This window comes from Barbus barbus (assembly GCF_936440315.1).
Source record: "Barbus barbus genome assembly, chromosome: 30".
In the NCBI taxonomy this organism is placed as follows: domain Eukaryota; kingdom Metazoa; phylum Chordata; class Actinopteri; order Cypriniformes; family Cyprinidae; genus Barbus; species Barbus barbus.
The window spans coordinates 4,945,401-4,960,833 of record NC_136758.1 but is presented as its reverse complement, the minus strand read 5'-3'; the positions used below and the strand labels follow the sequence as shown (position 1 = coordinate 4,960,833).

Sequence of the window (15,433 nt, the reverse complement as noted above, 5' to 3'; positions counted from 1 at the left end):
CTCCCGATCGAGACGGAGCATCCCCTAACTCAAATCGTAAATATCATACTTGTTTGATACAATTAAATTATAGCCAAATTATGGCTGTATAAAACATGTTTGATATTTACGACTCTTGATCTAGCTGCCTCTGATGTGATACCCGCGATAGCCAATGAGAGCGAGCAAACATCCCAACAAGCATGTTGTATGCTTCTACAGCTGAAACTTTGCAGCCACAAAAATGCAACAAAAGCAGAATACATCACCATACACATCCCAGGATAGCCAGCTGACAGATTTGTTTTTCTTCACTAGTAACGTTTGATCTCGCGAGTTTCTGTGAGATCTCGTGTCACTGTAAAATCGTTCCTATAGTCAACAAGTGTGTGGTTTCGAGGTCTGGACGAATTGTCTAGTGTGCATGTCCAGATGATTATAAGGCTAAAATCGTTTGAAACAGTCTTCATGTCTGTGGTCTTAGTAAAATCGGTTAAGATTTGAAAATCATCTAGTGTATGGCCAGCCTAAATTCTGTTTTTATCATCTAAGATTAATAGCGAAGGTAAACCGAAGGTTTAACCGAACATTTCCATGGCTAACACACACACCTATACTCTGAATGCAAGAAATAGTTAATTATGGGTGTTAATAAGGATAATTTGTGGATGGATACACAATGAATGAACAAGCTGTAAGCTGTCCGACAGACAGTAATTTTATGTGTGTGCATTATCATGTGCAGCACTCATGCTTTCAGAGCTGCACGCTCTCATTTAAATCTCACACAATCATATTCATATATCATCGCCATCTTCCACATGTAGTTCTTCTGTGTGCTTGTAGACATTTTTTGTCTACTGAAACACTTCCAGGCGTTTGCTCTGCCTGCCCCCCATCAGTTCCGGAAGAATTGCAGCCTCGCCACTTTCGGTACTATCGGTACTTACGCTACTGAAGAAATACAAGTACTGACAGGATTTTAAAATACCAACTTGGTACCATAGTATCGGTTCTCGTGACATCCCTACTCGCAACGCTTGCCCCACCTCCAGGGTCTTCAGACTGGTCCACTGTTTTGGAACTGCCATTAATGAGCAGCGCTCACATGCAAGACGCCGCAAAAGATGCGAGCGCAATAGTCATACATGTACAGTGCCAACTACATGCACGGAAGTATGTTTTTAAGGGGAAAGTATAAATAGGATTAAAAAAACTAAATAACAGAGATGGGAAAATTATGTCAGTTAGAGTTTCTGAATTTCAGTTTCGATTTCTTTTCGGTTAATCGTCCAGCCCAAACTAGCAGTGCTATTTTTATAATCACGTCACTTCTTTATAATCATGGCACACAATATTTGTTTGTACGCATGTATACATGTACAGTATGTGTTAGGGGTGTGCGATATGACGATTTTTGATCGTGGACGATAAAAATGTCTCCACGATCTGCTTTTGAAGAAATATCGTAGTATCGTGCTACAGCACACATTCTTTCAAATACAGTTCTGGCTCCTCCGTCTCTATGTACTGTACAACACGACATACAGCAGTAGAGTTACTCTGACAGGACACTGCACTTATTCGCGATCGCAAAAGTACATTATTTGCATACAAGCCTTGCTGGTTAAATGTTTAATTCGCGCGCTGGTCTGACGTGCGCTTTTTCTGAGCGCATTCACCTGAAGCACGCGCACTAAAAAGCCTGTCTAACAGCGCCTGATTAACTTACTTATTTTTTGCGCTAATACTGTCAAAACACACAAGGTTTACATACAGACTGAGTTGGTTATCTCTAAAATGAAAGTAAATAGTTAAGAGAGAAACAGATTGGTGCAGCTCTTAAAGGGACAGGACACTAAACGTGCTGTCGACTGTCATTAAAGGGATAGTTCACCCTAAAATTACATTTCTGTCATTATTTACTCACTCACATGTTGTCCCAAACCTCTATTAATTTCTTGTGCTGAATCCAAAAGAAGATATTTTGAAGAATGAGGGTAACCAAACAGTTGCTGGTCTACATTGACTTTGATAGTAGGAAAGAAAAATCCTATGGAAGTCACTGAGGACCAGCAACTGATTGGTTTTCCACCTTCTTCAAAATAGCATTTATGTTCAGCAGAAGAAAGAAACTCATTCAGGTTTAAAACAACTTTTGAGTAAATGATGGTATAAAAATAAAACATTATGACAGAATTGACAGACAGATGACTATTTAGTTTTGGGGGGGAACTATTCATTTAACGTTAACAAAACAACAAAACGCAAAGTGAAAAAACTTTAATACAGCTGCTTTAGGAATCAGTCTATCTAGTGTTTTATTTTTATATTTGTTCATTCAATTTCATTGAATGCTCTGCTAAATACACCTATTGTACCTGAAAATAAAGCCCTGTTTGTTTTATTTGTATATTATGTGTATTTGTAATGTGTATCTTTGTTCTTATTTTTTAATAAGAAAGATAAAATGATGACAAAGATTTTTATCTTCGCCCACTTTGGCCTAAATATCTGCCATGTCTTTTTTTTTTTTTTTTTACCTTGAAAGGCTTTGTCTTTAGTTTGGCTGTAATGCTCAGACAACTTGTAAAACCAACATGACAAAGAATCGTGATAAAATCGTGAATCGTGATATTTCTAAAAAAAAAATTGTGATATGATATTTTTCCCATATCGTCCACACCTAGTATGTGTATATGATTCTGTTCACTATGTGAATAAAACATATCACATTATTCAGCTACTTCATAGTGCAGCCATTCTAGTTGTTCCTGGCTTGCACAATAGCAGCCTCGTGCGGCATTCAGCTGATAAAATGTGCATTGAAAATAGTTTTCAGTGATTTGTAAACCCTTAAAGCCCTTAATCAAGCCATCTGATATACATTTTTTATTTTGACCTCTTACCCAAGTTCTCTTTATAGTTCTTTAAATAAAAAAAATTAGTTATGTTATTGCGTGACGGGTGTGATTAAACAGTTGATAAAGCTGATCCTTTATATGCTTATATGCTTAATTGTATCATTCTGCCTCATAGTTGAATGATCTAGGTCCATCCATTCATTCCCCATATGCTGCATGTTACCTTTACGGTAATAAAAACATGCAATTATGTATCGTCTCTGACCTTGACAGAAGATTGAAACTCTTCCCATAAGGCACCAGGGATTTGCTCAGAGAATGACAACAGAAGATTCAGACAGCTCCTAAGAGGAAACAAAAACATCTAATGAGTAAATTCACTTACATTGTATTAAAAAATTACTCACTTGTTTACTGATGCACAAATTTTTTGTTTAGTGAATAGCATATAAGGTTAAATAGTGAACAAAAATCAGTAACAAAATATGGACGTTAAGGTATATACATTGCACCCCAGAGAACTGCAGATCCGCAGCAATTTGATCTAGAATTGCTGCAAAGCTGAATGACATATTTAAAACAATAAAGAATGACATAATGAGTTCTGTTAGCCACTAAACTCTCTCTGTATAAATGGAAAATACCACCCGTTCTGCAAACCAGGCAGTATGAACAGTTTTTAGACTTTGAAAACATGACACAACCATCATCCTTAAGTCAGCATTATGCACTGGTCAGTGGAGAATTAATATTTGCAAAATATATTTATCAGCTTTAATTTTAGGCATGCCACAAAAAAAAAAAAACGTGTCCAAATGTAAAACCCAGCAACTATACTCATAGTAGCTCCCCCTTCAGCCCAAAATAATTAGTCTGAAAATGGTCAGACTGCACACCTGCTTACATCGCACAGAAAAAAATACAAGGGTACAGAGTCTGACTTTGGACACAGCTTTAGTCTCCCATATGCTCCTATGTGAAAATTAAAATATATTTGTATATTTTTGGCACTTATATTTTTGTCTCTCTCAATATAATGCAAAAATGATTTTGACATCACCACATCACGCATACACTGCAAGTGACTTGCACGCTGTGATACTTTCAGCATTATCGCCATTATGACTGATTTTAAACTATTCAAGTACAAGATGAAGCAAGAGAAAAGAGAAAAACAGTCCTTAGTAAAAACAGTACACTGTCACGTTCAGAGCTGTTTTTGATGTGTCGTGGGTTTCGTGATAACGGAGATGGAATATAAACACACACTTTACATGATTATAAGAGCATGAAAATCTCTTATGATAACTTACAATGTTATCATCGAGGCTGAGAAAAGTACAAAATGCTGCAGACAACAGGTTAATGCCATTATCGCTGTTTTCCATGTTCGTGGAGTAAATATGTTTACATGGCGATTTAAAAAATGCTGGGTAGCCAGTGTTTGGTATGCGTTTGTCTAATCAGCGTCTAATCAGGAGCTAATTTAGTTCTCCCAAACAGAGTTCCTAGAACTTAATACATTCCTAGTTCCTGCGGTGCGAGCACACCAATCTTCCGTCAATAGTTCTAGAAACTATGAAAAGGTTCCGGTGCGAAAGCGCCAAATATATAATCAGTGAACATGGGTATTAATTTAATACTTTTTTGACTCTCAAAATGATGAGAGCTGTTGACTTGCATTTTAGGAATCACCAAAGACCATGGTTTCAGCTAAAAATCTTTAATATTGTACTGAAGAAAAAAAGTCATACATTTCATTTATATCAATATTCTATTAGTTTATTTATGCTATTGCTTGTAATTAGTTTATTTTTTTCTTATTTTATTACTGACTGTTTACTTATTTGAACTTAAATTAAATTCAAAGTTTGAAATGAATCAAGTGTAAGCTATTGCGCAACAAAATGTAATTGTACACTTTTTTTCATTTCTGTAAGTATATTTTAGGGCCGTCAATGTTAACGCGTTAACGCATGCGATTCATCTAAAAATGTTAATATTAAATATTTATATAATATAATATGTTAATATTTTTTAACAAAAATTAAATGTTCGATAAGGTTTGAACCCAACTTCTTGCCGTCATCGCAGCGTGGAAGGTAACCATTGTCTGCGTCCCAATGTGCACACTATCCATCCTAAATTCTATGTGATATTAGTAATTTTCAATACTATTTAGGGCAGATAGGGTGTATAGTATGCAGATTGGGACGCAGGGATTGTGTGATTATAAGGCGCCGGGCTCGACAAGTGACGCGAACGCGGAGAGAGAGAGCGAGTGTGTCCGAGAGAGAGAGAGAGAGAGAGAGAGAGAGCGACAGTGCGCGAGATATAATAAGGATTATGTCTCATACTTGGCGGAGATGTGAAAGGTTCTGTTTCCTACATGACCAGTTTGTCATGCATTCCTTTATTTCAACACATTTACAGGTAAATCCTAGTAATTAAGATTTACGATTAATTGTGATTAACGCGATTACATTTTTTAATCGATTGACAGCACTAGTATATTTCTAACAATTTAAATATGAATCAACACAAAATTATATAAATTGTAAAAACACTTGCAAAAACAATTGCAAAATACTTTGAATGATTAAACATTTAGGTGAGAAAATAAATAAATTCATAAATAAAATGAAATTAAAATGCCAAAAAAAACCTCCCCCCTCAAATTAATGATCATATTTCACATCTTGAAATCCATTTATAGCCAGCCGTGCATTCATTTATCATTGGTGCCTACTACAGGTTAAGTTCAACTTTGTAATCAGTATTACAATCATCTTTGTACTTTGTTAATATTTAAGTGATTTCTTAAAAGTGAATTAGGATGTGATCTTGATTTGTTTTTTTTTCCACTGAAGGAAAAAAATTGAGAATTTTACTTTCACTATGAGCAACACATTTCTATGTTAAAGATTCTTCCAAATCTCAGGATTTTAAAACTTTAAAGATGATATTATATATGCACTCCACATTTCACCAGAGTGACAATGAATTTATTACATTTTTCTAAGTTCTTTTTTTAAGTGACCCACTTAGTGGATCTGACTTGGCAAAGACCACTACAAAAAGGGGTTTCAGAGCAAACAGTAAAATCATTCAATAAGTCAAAAATTTCATTACTAGTTGCATATTGCACTGAAACAACTGAAGTTGTTCTATCATTTCTAAATGATAACTAGCATTAGCTTTTGCTGCTATTTCATCACTGGTATTGATAACTGTAAAATGTATATAGCATATAAAACTTTAGCATCATAACTTTATTTTGCAGCAAAAATAACTAGATTAGAAAGATATTTTTATCATGATATAAAATTACTCATTTTGTTACACAACATTTATGGTCACATCGCACATAAAGTTTCCAAAGTCAATGAGCAATCATGTTAAATATTTGTGATGTCAATATTAAACAAAATATCTGTGGTAATTATGAACCTCATTAAAGAAAAGCCATGTGTTTAATTAAGGGGTCTTCAACACGTCGCTCGCGAGCTACAAGTAGCTCTTGGCCTGATTGGTGGTTGCAGCTTGCCAAGACGTTTTCATTCAATCAGAGTGAGATAATATAAACAGGTCCCACTCCCTCCAATGCAAATAATTTTCTTTTGTTTTGTTTTTACATATTGGCCGTGAGGTTATTTTAATGATCCCATTTAGTATTCTAATTATATATATATATATATTAAACCGGAATTTGATCCTCGCAATTTGAAAAATTCAAGTTAATAACGTGTCTACACCAGACGAAACAGTCGTGTTGCGCCGCAATCTGTCTACACTGGACGTGAAAAAAGTATCATTCAAGAACCGGTATCGAACTCAAGGTATCGGTATCGGTATAAATTTTTTAAAAAACAGAAGTGTAAATTATCGGACCTAAAAACCCCACATGTAATAACCTAGAACACTATCTAACACTTGACGGCTTCTCTGTCAATTCTTCTTCATCAGTTAGGAACCTAGGTGTGCTGTTTGATAGCAATCTTTCATTTGAAAGACATGTTTCTAGCATCTGTAAAACTGCGTTTTTCCATCTCAAAAACATATCCAAATTACGACCTATGCTGTCAATGTCAAATGCAGAAATGCTAATTCATGCGTTTATTTTAATGCTTTACTGGGTGGTTGTTCTGCATGCTCGATCAACAAACTACAGCTGGTCCAAAATGTAGCAGCTAGAGTTCTTACTAGAACCAGGAAGTATGACCATATTAGCCCGGTTCTGTAAACACTGCACTGGCTCCCTATCAAATATCGTATAGATTTTAAAATCTTGTTAACTACTTACAAAGCCCTGAATGGCTTAGCTCCTCAGTACCTGAGTGAGCTCTTATCACAAATAGACATAAATACAGACAACATTTTTTATTAAAACAATAAGTAAACAATTATCTCCTGTCCAGAGGAGAACTGGCCCCCCAACTGAGCCTGGTTTCTCCTAAGGTTTTTTCTCCATTCTGTCACAGAGGGAGTTTTGGTTCCTTGCAGCTGTCGCCTCTGGCTTGCTCAGTTGGGGACACTTAATTTCTAGCGATTATCGTCAATTTGATTTCACAGATACTATTTAAACTAAACTGAGCTAGACAATGACATCTCTGAATTCAATAATGAAATGCCTTTAACTGAAAATTGAGTGTTTAATCTTATTTTTATACATTACTGACACTCTATCCTCCAGTTTGATACTATTATGTACTTTGACACAATCTGTATTGTTAAAAGCGCTATATAAAAAAAAAAGAAAAAAAAAAGTAAGTTGTGTCAGTTCATCATAAATAGAACGAAGCATTAGATTAGTTTACTGTCGGGGATTTGTGTTGTCTCGTCGTGTCGCACCGCATCCAGTGTAGACAGCATCACTGATCATAATGGGTTCTACTGCATTCTGTCGCGTCGCTCCATTTGCGTCCAGTGTAGACACGTGTAAGAGAGTCCATGAAACACTTTATTAGACCGTTTTCCAAGGCTGCATGATATATTAAAACCAATTATAAAATCATACTAAAGCATAATGCTATTGTGAATTCATAAACGCTACGATTCAATTAAACAAATATATACGTTGAAGGTTTAATTTACAGTGGGTACGGAAAGTATTCAGACCCCCTTAAATTTTTCACTCTTTGTTATATTGCAGCCATTTGCTAAAATCATTTAAGTTCATTTTTTTTCCTAATTAATGTACACACAGCACCCCATATTAACAGAAAAACACAGAATTGTTGACATTTTTGCAGATTTATTAAAAAAGAAAAACTGAAATATCACATGGTCCTAAGTATTCAGACCCTTTGCTGTGACACTCATATATTTAACTCAGGTGCTGTCCATTTCTTCTGATCATCCTTGAGATGGTTCTACACCTTCATTTGAGTCCAGTTGTGTTTGATTATACTGACTGGACTTGATTAGGAAAGCCACACACCTGTCTATATAAGACCTTACAGCTCACAGTGCATGTCAGAGCAAATGAGAATCATGAGGTCAAAGGAACTGCCTGAAGAGCTCAGAGACAGAATTGTGGCAAGGCACAGATCTGGCCAAGGTTACAAAAAAATTTCTGCTGCACTTAAGGTTCCTAAGAGCACAGTGGCCTCCATAATCCTTAAATGGATGACGTTTGGGACGACCAGAACCCTTCCTAGAGCTGGCCGTCCGGTCAAACTGAGCTATCGGGGGAGAAGAGCCTTGGTGAGAGAGGTAAAGAAGAACCCAAAGATCACTGTGGCTGACCTCCAGAGATGCAGTCGGGAGATGGGAGAAAGTTGTAGAAAGTCAACCATCACTGCAGCCCTCTACCAGTCGGGGCTTTATGGCAGAGTGGCCCGACGGAAGCCTCTCCTCAGTGCAAGACACATGAAAGCCTGCATGGAGTTTGCTAAAAAACACCTGAAGATTCTCTGGTCTGATGAGACCAAGATAGAACTTTTTGGCCTAAATTCTAAGCGGTATGTGTGGAGAAAACCAGGCACTGCTCATCACCTGTCCAATACAGTCCCAACAGTGAAGCATGGTGGTGGCAGCATCATGCTGTGGGGGTGTTTTGACTGGTTGCAATTGAGGGAAAGATGAATGCGGCCAAGTACAGGGATATCCTGGACGAAAACCTTCTCCAGAGTGCTCAGGACCTCAGACTGGGCCAAAGGTTTACCTTCCAACAAGACAATGACCCTAAGCACACAGCTAAAATAACGAAGGAGTGGCTTCACAACAACTCTGTGACTGTTCTTGAATGGCCCAGCCAGAGCCCTGACTTAAACCCAATTGAGCATCTCTGGAGAGACCTAAAAATGGCTGTCCACCTACGTTTACCATCCAACCTGACAGAACTGGAGAGGATCTGCAAGGAGGAATGGCAGAGGATCCCCAAATCCAGATGTGAAAAACTTGTTGCATCTTTCCCAAAAAGACTCATGGCTGTATTAGATCAAAAGGGTGCTTCTACTAAATACTGAGCAAAGGGTCTGAATACTTAGGACCATGTGAAATTTCAGTTTTTATTTTTTAATAAATCTGCACAAATGTCAACAATTCTGTGTTTTTCTGTCAATATGAGGTGCTGTGTATACATTGAGGAAATAAAATGAACTTAAATGATTTTAGCAAATGGCTGCAATATAACAAAGAGTGAAAAATTTAAGGGGGTCTGAATACTTTCCGTACCCACTGTATGTGTTTTAATTATGTACATGTGTGTAGTTCACGTGTGCGTGTCAGAGCGGCTCCGTTCAAAATAAATGCTGCTCCAGACGAACTGTTATCATTTACACGTGTGGACTGTGGAGCTCTGAAATTCCATCTCTGCTTATTATGAGTTTAGGTTTATTATAACGTTCATCTGGGAACGCGCCATTTCATCAGATTTGTAAGGTAAATCATTTACGCAAACCCAGGAGAATACATCAATATCTTTCTCAATATGCTAACTGTTCACCGCGTTTTCAAAATAAAAGCTGACACCCTCACTCCGAGTTTACACGATTTGATGTCCACATATTCAAGAAATTACAGTAGCATTTGTCGTGAAGAAATATTAAAGTTTAGGTGGACATTTAAATTAAATATTGTTTAGTCTGGGACAACAACTAAACAAGGACTGCAACTGTAAAAATGTAATGTACATAAAAAAAATAAAAAAACGTATAATCTGAAAAAAATATGTTAGCTCTATTGTTTATAATACAGTATCTATTTTAACGGTTTTGTTCAATAAACCCATAAGACTACTTGCTTTTGATACATTATTTGAACTAATTATTATTGCCTCATTACTATATATGTATTTTAAGTCATTTTAAAAGCTATTGCTTGTGTTGGTCTATTTTTATTACCATAAAAAATTATTATAATTATCCGATTACTCAATTACTCGTCAAAATAATCAACAGGGGCCTCATTCATAACCGCTGCGTACGCACAAAATCTGCACTTCCTACACAAAAGGTGGGATTTATAAAAAACAAACATGACGGGAAAATTTGCGAAAACACCAGCATGCAATCTCTGACCCATGCATACAGACTTTTTTCTTGGAGAGAGAAAAGTAATGAAGTAAACAACGATTTTAAACTGTTTTCATTTCGATAAACACATTTACATTAAATATTCCACTCTCATTAATGGAGATAAGCACTGAAATTACATAAAGTCATTATGCAGAAGTTAAACCGATGTTAGCTATATGAGTTTAGACATAGCCTATTTGCAGTAGATGCACTTGATTACTTTTCCTGTGGCATGCTATGTTTTAATGACAGCGAGGAGTGCAATAGGTGCACAATAATTTGTCTTTAAACGAAACTGCACATCTCATGTTATGAGAAAATATGTGACCCTGGACCACAAAACCAGTTTTAAGGTATAATTGTAGCAATTTTTTTAAGCCAAAAATCATTAGGACATTAACTAAAGATCATGTTCCATGAAGATATTTTGTAAATTTCCTACTGTAAATATATCAAAACTTAATTTTTGATTAGTAATATGCATAGATAAGAACTTCGTTTGGATTTTCTCAATATTTTGATTTTTTTTTTACACTCTCAGACTCCAGATTTTCAAATAGTTGTATCTCGGCCAAATATTGTCCTATCCTAACAAAGCTTATTTATTCAGCTTTCAGATAATATAAATATAGTATAAATCTCAATTTCAGAAAATTGACCCTTATGACTGGTTTTGTGGTCCACGGTCACATATTATTAGCGAGAACATTGATCAATGATGCGCACTTACTTCGATATTATGGCGGACACTGCTGGATTTGGTGGAACGGTCTATTGTCTGATTTGAATAGGTCCAAAATGTTAACTGTACAACCGCAGCTGCACAGAGGTGTTGATGAGGTGAACATCTTTTAGCTATTTTTATTGGAAAAATATAGGCCTATCTGTCACTGGCAAAGTATTTTAAATAGGAAACGTGCAAATCTTACCGTTTTTCACAAGGCGTGAAAAATACCACTGTATTTGAAAAACGGTAAGATTTGCACGTTTCCTATTTAAAATACTTTGCCAGTGACATGCAGTCAGATAACTGTATTTACACTGTAATAATAGGCCTATATTTTTCCAAAAAAATAGCTAAAAGATGTTCACCTTATCAGCAAAAACTGCATTAATTTAATTTAATTTAAATTTTTAAAAACAATTTAAATATTATTTGGCCAAGGGAAATGAATGAGCTCAACTCTATTCTAAATTATTTTTCTGAGAACTATTTTAAACAGTTTTTATGGTTTGATATATTCATTCAAAAACATAAGGATACTGGATGATTTTTAGCAATAAAAATTAATGTGTATGGCACAAATGGCATTTATAATCCGTATCTCATATTTCCTTAATGTGTTGTACCTTTGACGGTGTTAAACATGGTGTCACGTGGATGGGAATATGCACAGAAATTATATGCAGATGAGGTTATGCATAGTAAAAGTAGGCGTTGTAAGCTCCATATATGGTGATTTCGGGGAGGAGTCGGGGTGGAGATGTACAATCGTCCCCTGACTGGGATTTTTGCGCAGGTTCTGGCGTACGCATGCTTTTATAAATCTGAAAACTTTTGTGTATACGCAAAATCTAGCTTTTGTGCCTACGTACACTTTTAGGATGAAATCTATGGAGAGTTTTATAAATGAGACCCCAGATTACTTGATTACCAAAATAAGGTAACACTTTATTTCGATAGTCCACTTTAGACATTCTACTAACAGTAAGTAACTTTGCAACTACATGTCAACTAGCAGTCATTAGAGTATTAGTAGACTGTCTGCTTAATATCTGCTAACACTTTATTATGATGGGTCCACAACATACAACATACTGACTATGAGAAACTTTGCAAGTATAGGTCAACTTATTCTACTGACCCTAAACCTACCCTACTGAGAGTTAGTAGACATGTAGTTGCAAATTAATGAGAAGTAGTTGACATGTAGTTACAAAGTTACTTATAGTTAGTAGAATGTCTAAAGTGGACTATCGAAATAAAGTGTAACCCAAAATAATCGTTAGTGACAGCCCAAGAATAGATAAAATATAATTTATCATCGTGACTCATCCTTTCATATATAAAAATGATTTAAAGGCTGAAATGTGAGATTTTATTGCTTCTATTGTCCTCATTTGTAAGTCTGCTAAACAACTAAATGTACAATTTTTTTTTTTTGGTACAAAACTATTTCAACATGTAGTACATGTCAGTAGATAACATGTCTATGTTATGAATATTTATGCAACAAAAAAAAGGTTTTAAAAAGTAGCTCTTGAATGAAAAAAGGTTGGCGACATCTGGTTTAACTTAACATTTAGTTTTAATGCATTAAAACCTCATATTCAGTTCAAGTGATACTAAAAATGAATAAATAAATAAATAACCTCAAAAGAGAGAACAAGCATGCAAAGCTTTTGTGATATATTAATACAGAGAGAGTACCAATGAAAAATATACTCACCATGACAACTTCTCCAGCACATCTGTGACGTGTTCACATTCAGGGCTGAGGAACGGGCAGGCCTCAGCACAACACATTATAGCTACTGTATACATCTCCAAAAGAGGAAGCGGATCTCCATCTGGTCTCCACTGACATCCATGATGCATCAAAACCTGCATGAAAAAGAGCCATAAATGAATGGTCCAGCCCAAAGCCATTTCCAACAAAGGAATGTAACAGTAGTTAGAGTAATAATGAAATATGACACATGCTAGATCTGACAAAACAGCAGATTTATATGATATGCAAATTAATAATATTAAAATCATATACTGATAGGATGCTAGCATGATTTATTGAATCTGCTGGTCAAAGTACTTAGTCACAAACTGATAAATAATGAATTGAGAACAGCAGTAATGTTCAAAAAAAGAGACAAACAATTGAAACTGTCTCTTTAATTTATATCTGCTGAGTGTTTATATAGATAACGGTTATAGGATTATATATAAGATATATATTTTTCCCTGAGTGAAAGTACAGGCTGCTGCTACAATAAGCTAATGTGTTAGCCATCAGGAGCTGTGACCAAACCATACAAACAAACGGCATGAATGCAAGATTTAATGACTTTAAAAGACAATCATGCTTCATCTCTCCATCACACAGATTTCTGTGCTTTACCCATCACATTTATGAATGACTGTATTATTATTGTTAGTTTTGTTATCGTTGGTGCGGTGATGCAAACATGCAGCATCGTCCACGAACAAAGACCGACAGATCAAAACACATGAATAAAGTCGTACTTGACAGAAATCCTGACAAAAACTATTGGAGGCATCTAGCGTCGACTCGGAGCTCCGTTTTAATTCAGAGATGAGATCCTGAAATTTGTGTCTGAGGGCCACAACCTCAGTCGCGTTGCCCTCCTCCTCCGCCATCTTCGCTGCATTCACACCAGCCCAAATATCTCAAACTACTACTACGACCAAGGCCTGATCCAAATATTCATGACCTGTGCAGTCGCTATTAGAGGGTATCCGAGCATCGTCAGCACAACCTAATTAATATTCAAGAGAAAATCTGCATTACAGCAACGTCACCAGGCGATGTATACAAGACAGATTTAATATTTATGATTGTGAAGCAGTCGCCATAGTAACTGCTATGAAGTACATCAAAGCACCGTGATTAATATTGATCACCCATCTTTGGTCATAGTAGCATTCGAAACTTCGCCTCGCGCACACTGTCCCAGCAATGGCGCAGTCTCTATTCACAGACATTACTAACTACAGAAAAAAAATCGCTATCGTTTCAATCACATAAAAGAAACGATTTAAAGGGGTTTTTGCTAAGCGTATTCGTTTTATTAAATTCAAGTGGCATGGCAAAAAAGGCTTTGTATTGGTAACAATAAATTACAGACAAACACATTTACAGTTTTGATAAGAACAATGAAAAGGAAAAGACAAAAAAGTACACAATGATTTGGTTTCTTATTTAAATGTGTTGATCATGTTTGGTTGGTGGTCCTGTTGCACTGGTTTATCTTTTATCATGACAGGACATCAAAAACCAGGTTTGCATATTTGCTAACCTGGTTTGTGATTATAGTTTCTCTCAGCACGTGTTCCTTCATGGCTTCAAGTTCAAGTCTTTTTTATGGGGTTTTGATTAAAGTGTTCTTTACATTCAAGGGGTTCTTATAGGAACCATTCACTGAAAATGGTTCTTCTAAGGCTTCAATCCGAAAACCCACTTTGAAACTTTTATTTGTAAGTGTGTAGGAATTTCAGTCACCCTCAATCCATAAATAAAGCAAGTATAAAAAGGATGGAGAAAAGAAGAAACAAAGCATGTCACAAGCAATCATGTTTTTAATTTAATATATGGATTTGAACAATCTTACATAAGATGACAAAATAAACAATTACCAGTAAAAGAGGGCTTTAAACTAATAATAAGTGCAGTGATGATATTTTCTTGCATTTTATTAATGATAAAATATCACATTCTGTGCTCTTAAAATGTTGGTTGCAATAATGATGGCAACTTTTTGGAAAGGAAAACACCCAGCCTTGACAATTTACGAAGAAATGTGCATGGTAGAAAAGTAAATATGCACAGCTAACAAAATTCTAATAAGTGGCGTAAAATGACAGGTAGATGGGAATATAACTAGTTTTAGGCAAACACAAGCACATCTTGAATTTCACGATGTTGTTAGTTTTAAAACTTATGATAGTAGCAGGTGCTGCAGTGGCAGTCTGTGTGGTTCACTAGTTTGACATCATTGACAAACACCTACAAATAAATACAAAAGAAATATTGTTATATACTCAAGAGAAAAATAATAATATAATGAAACATAATATTACAGCAGTAGCAGTTATTAATGCACATTTTACCCGTTTAACTTCTTTGGCTACACAGCATGTAGCTTCTGATGTGATATTTTTTGGAACAAGCATGGTTTTCTTGGACCTCAGGGGCGTGGGGTAAGCCCTAGAAAAACAGCATCCCATACACTGATAGACAGGAGCTCCAGGTTTTGAGAAAATGTTGTTCTCCTTGAGTTTGCACTCCTCACATCCAACTTGTATAAAATAAAAATATATTATTAAAGGAAATG

The 15,433-nt window shown here is 35.7% G+C and overlaps 1 protein-coding gene across 1 annotated transcript in view; it reads right to left on the bottom strand.

Annotated features, from left to right (window-relative positions):
* LOC306850293 (zinc finger protein 292-like) overlaps nucleotides 1-13,941 on the bottom strand; it is a 30,145-nt gene extending 16,204 nt beyond the window's left edge. The window contains exons 1-3 of the mRNA XM_079385849.1: nucleotides 13,605-13,941; nucleotides 12,814-12,968; nucleotides 3,109-3,187 (exon numbers count right to left, since the gene is read on the bottom strand). Coding sequence (XP_079241975.1) covers nucleotides 3,109-3,187; nucleotides 12,814-12,968; nucleotides 13,605-13,739 — 369 coding nt within the window. The 5' untranslated portion in view covers nucleotides 13,740-13,941. The remainder of the gene's footprint in view (nucleotides 1-3,108; nucleotides 3,188-12,813; nucleotides 12,969-13,604) is intronic.
* Between the last annotated feature and the right edge of the window lie 1,492 nt (nucleotides 13,942-15,433).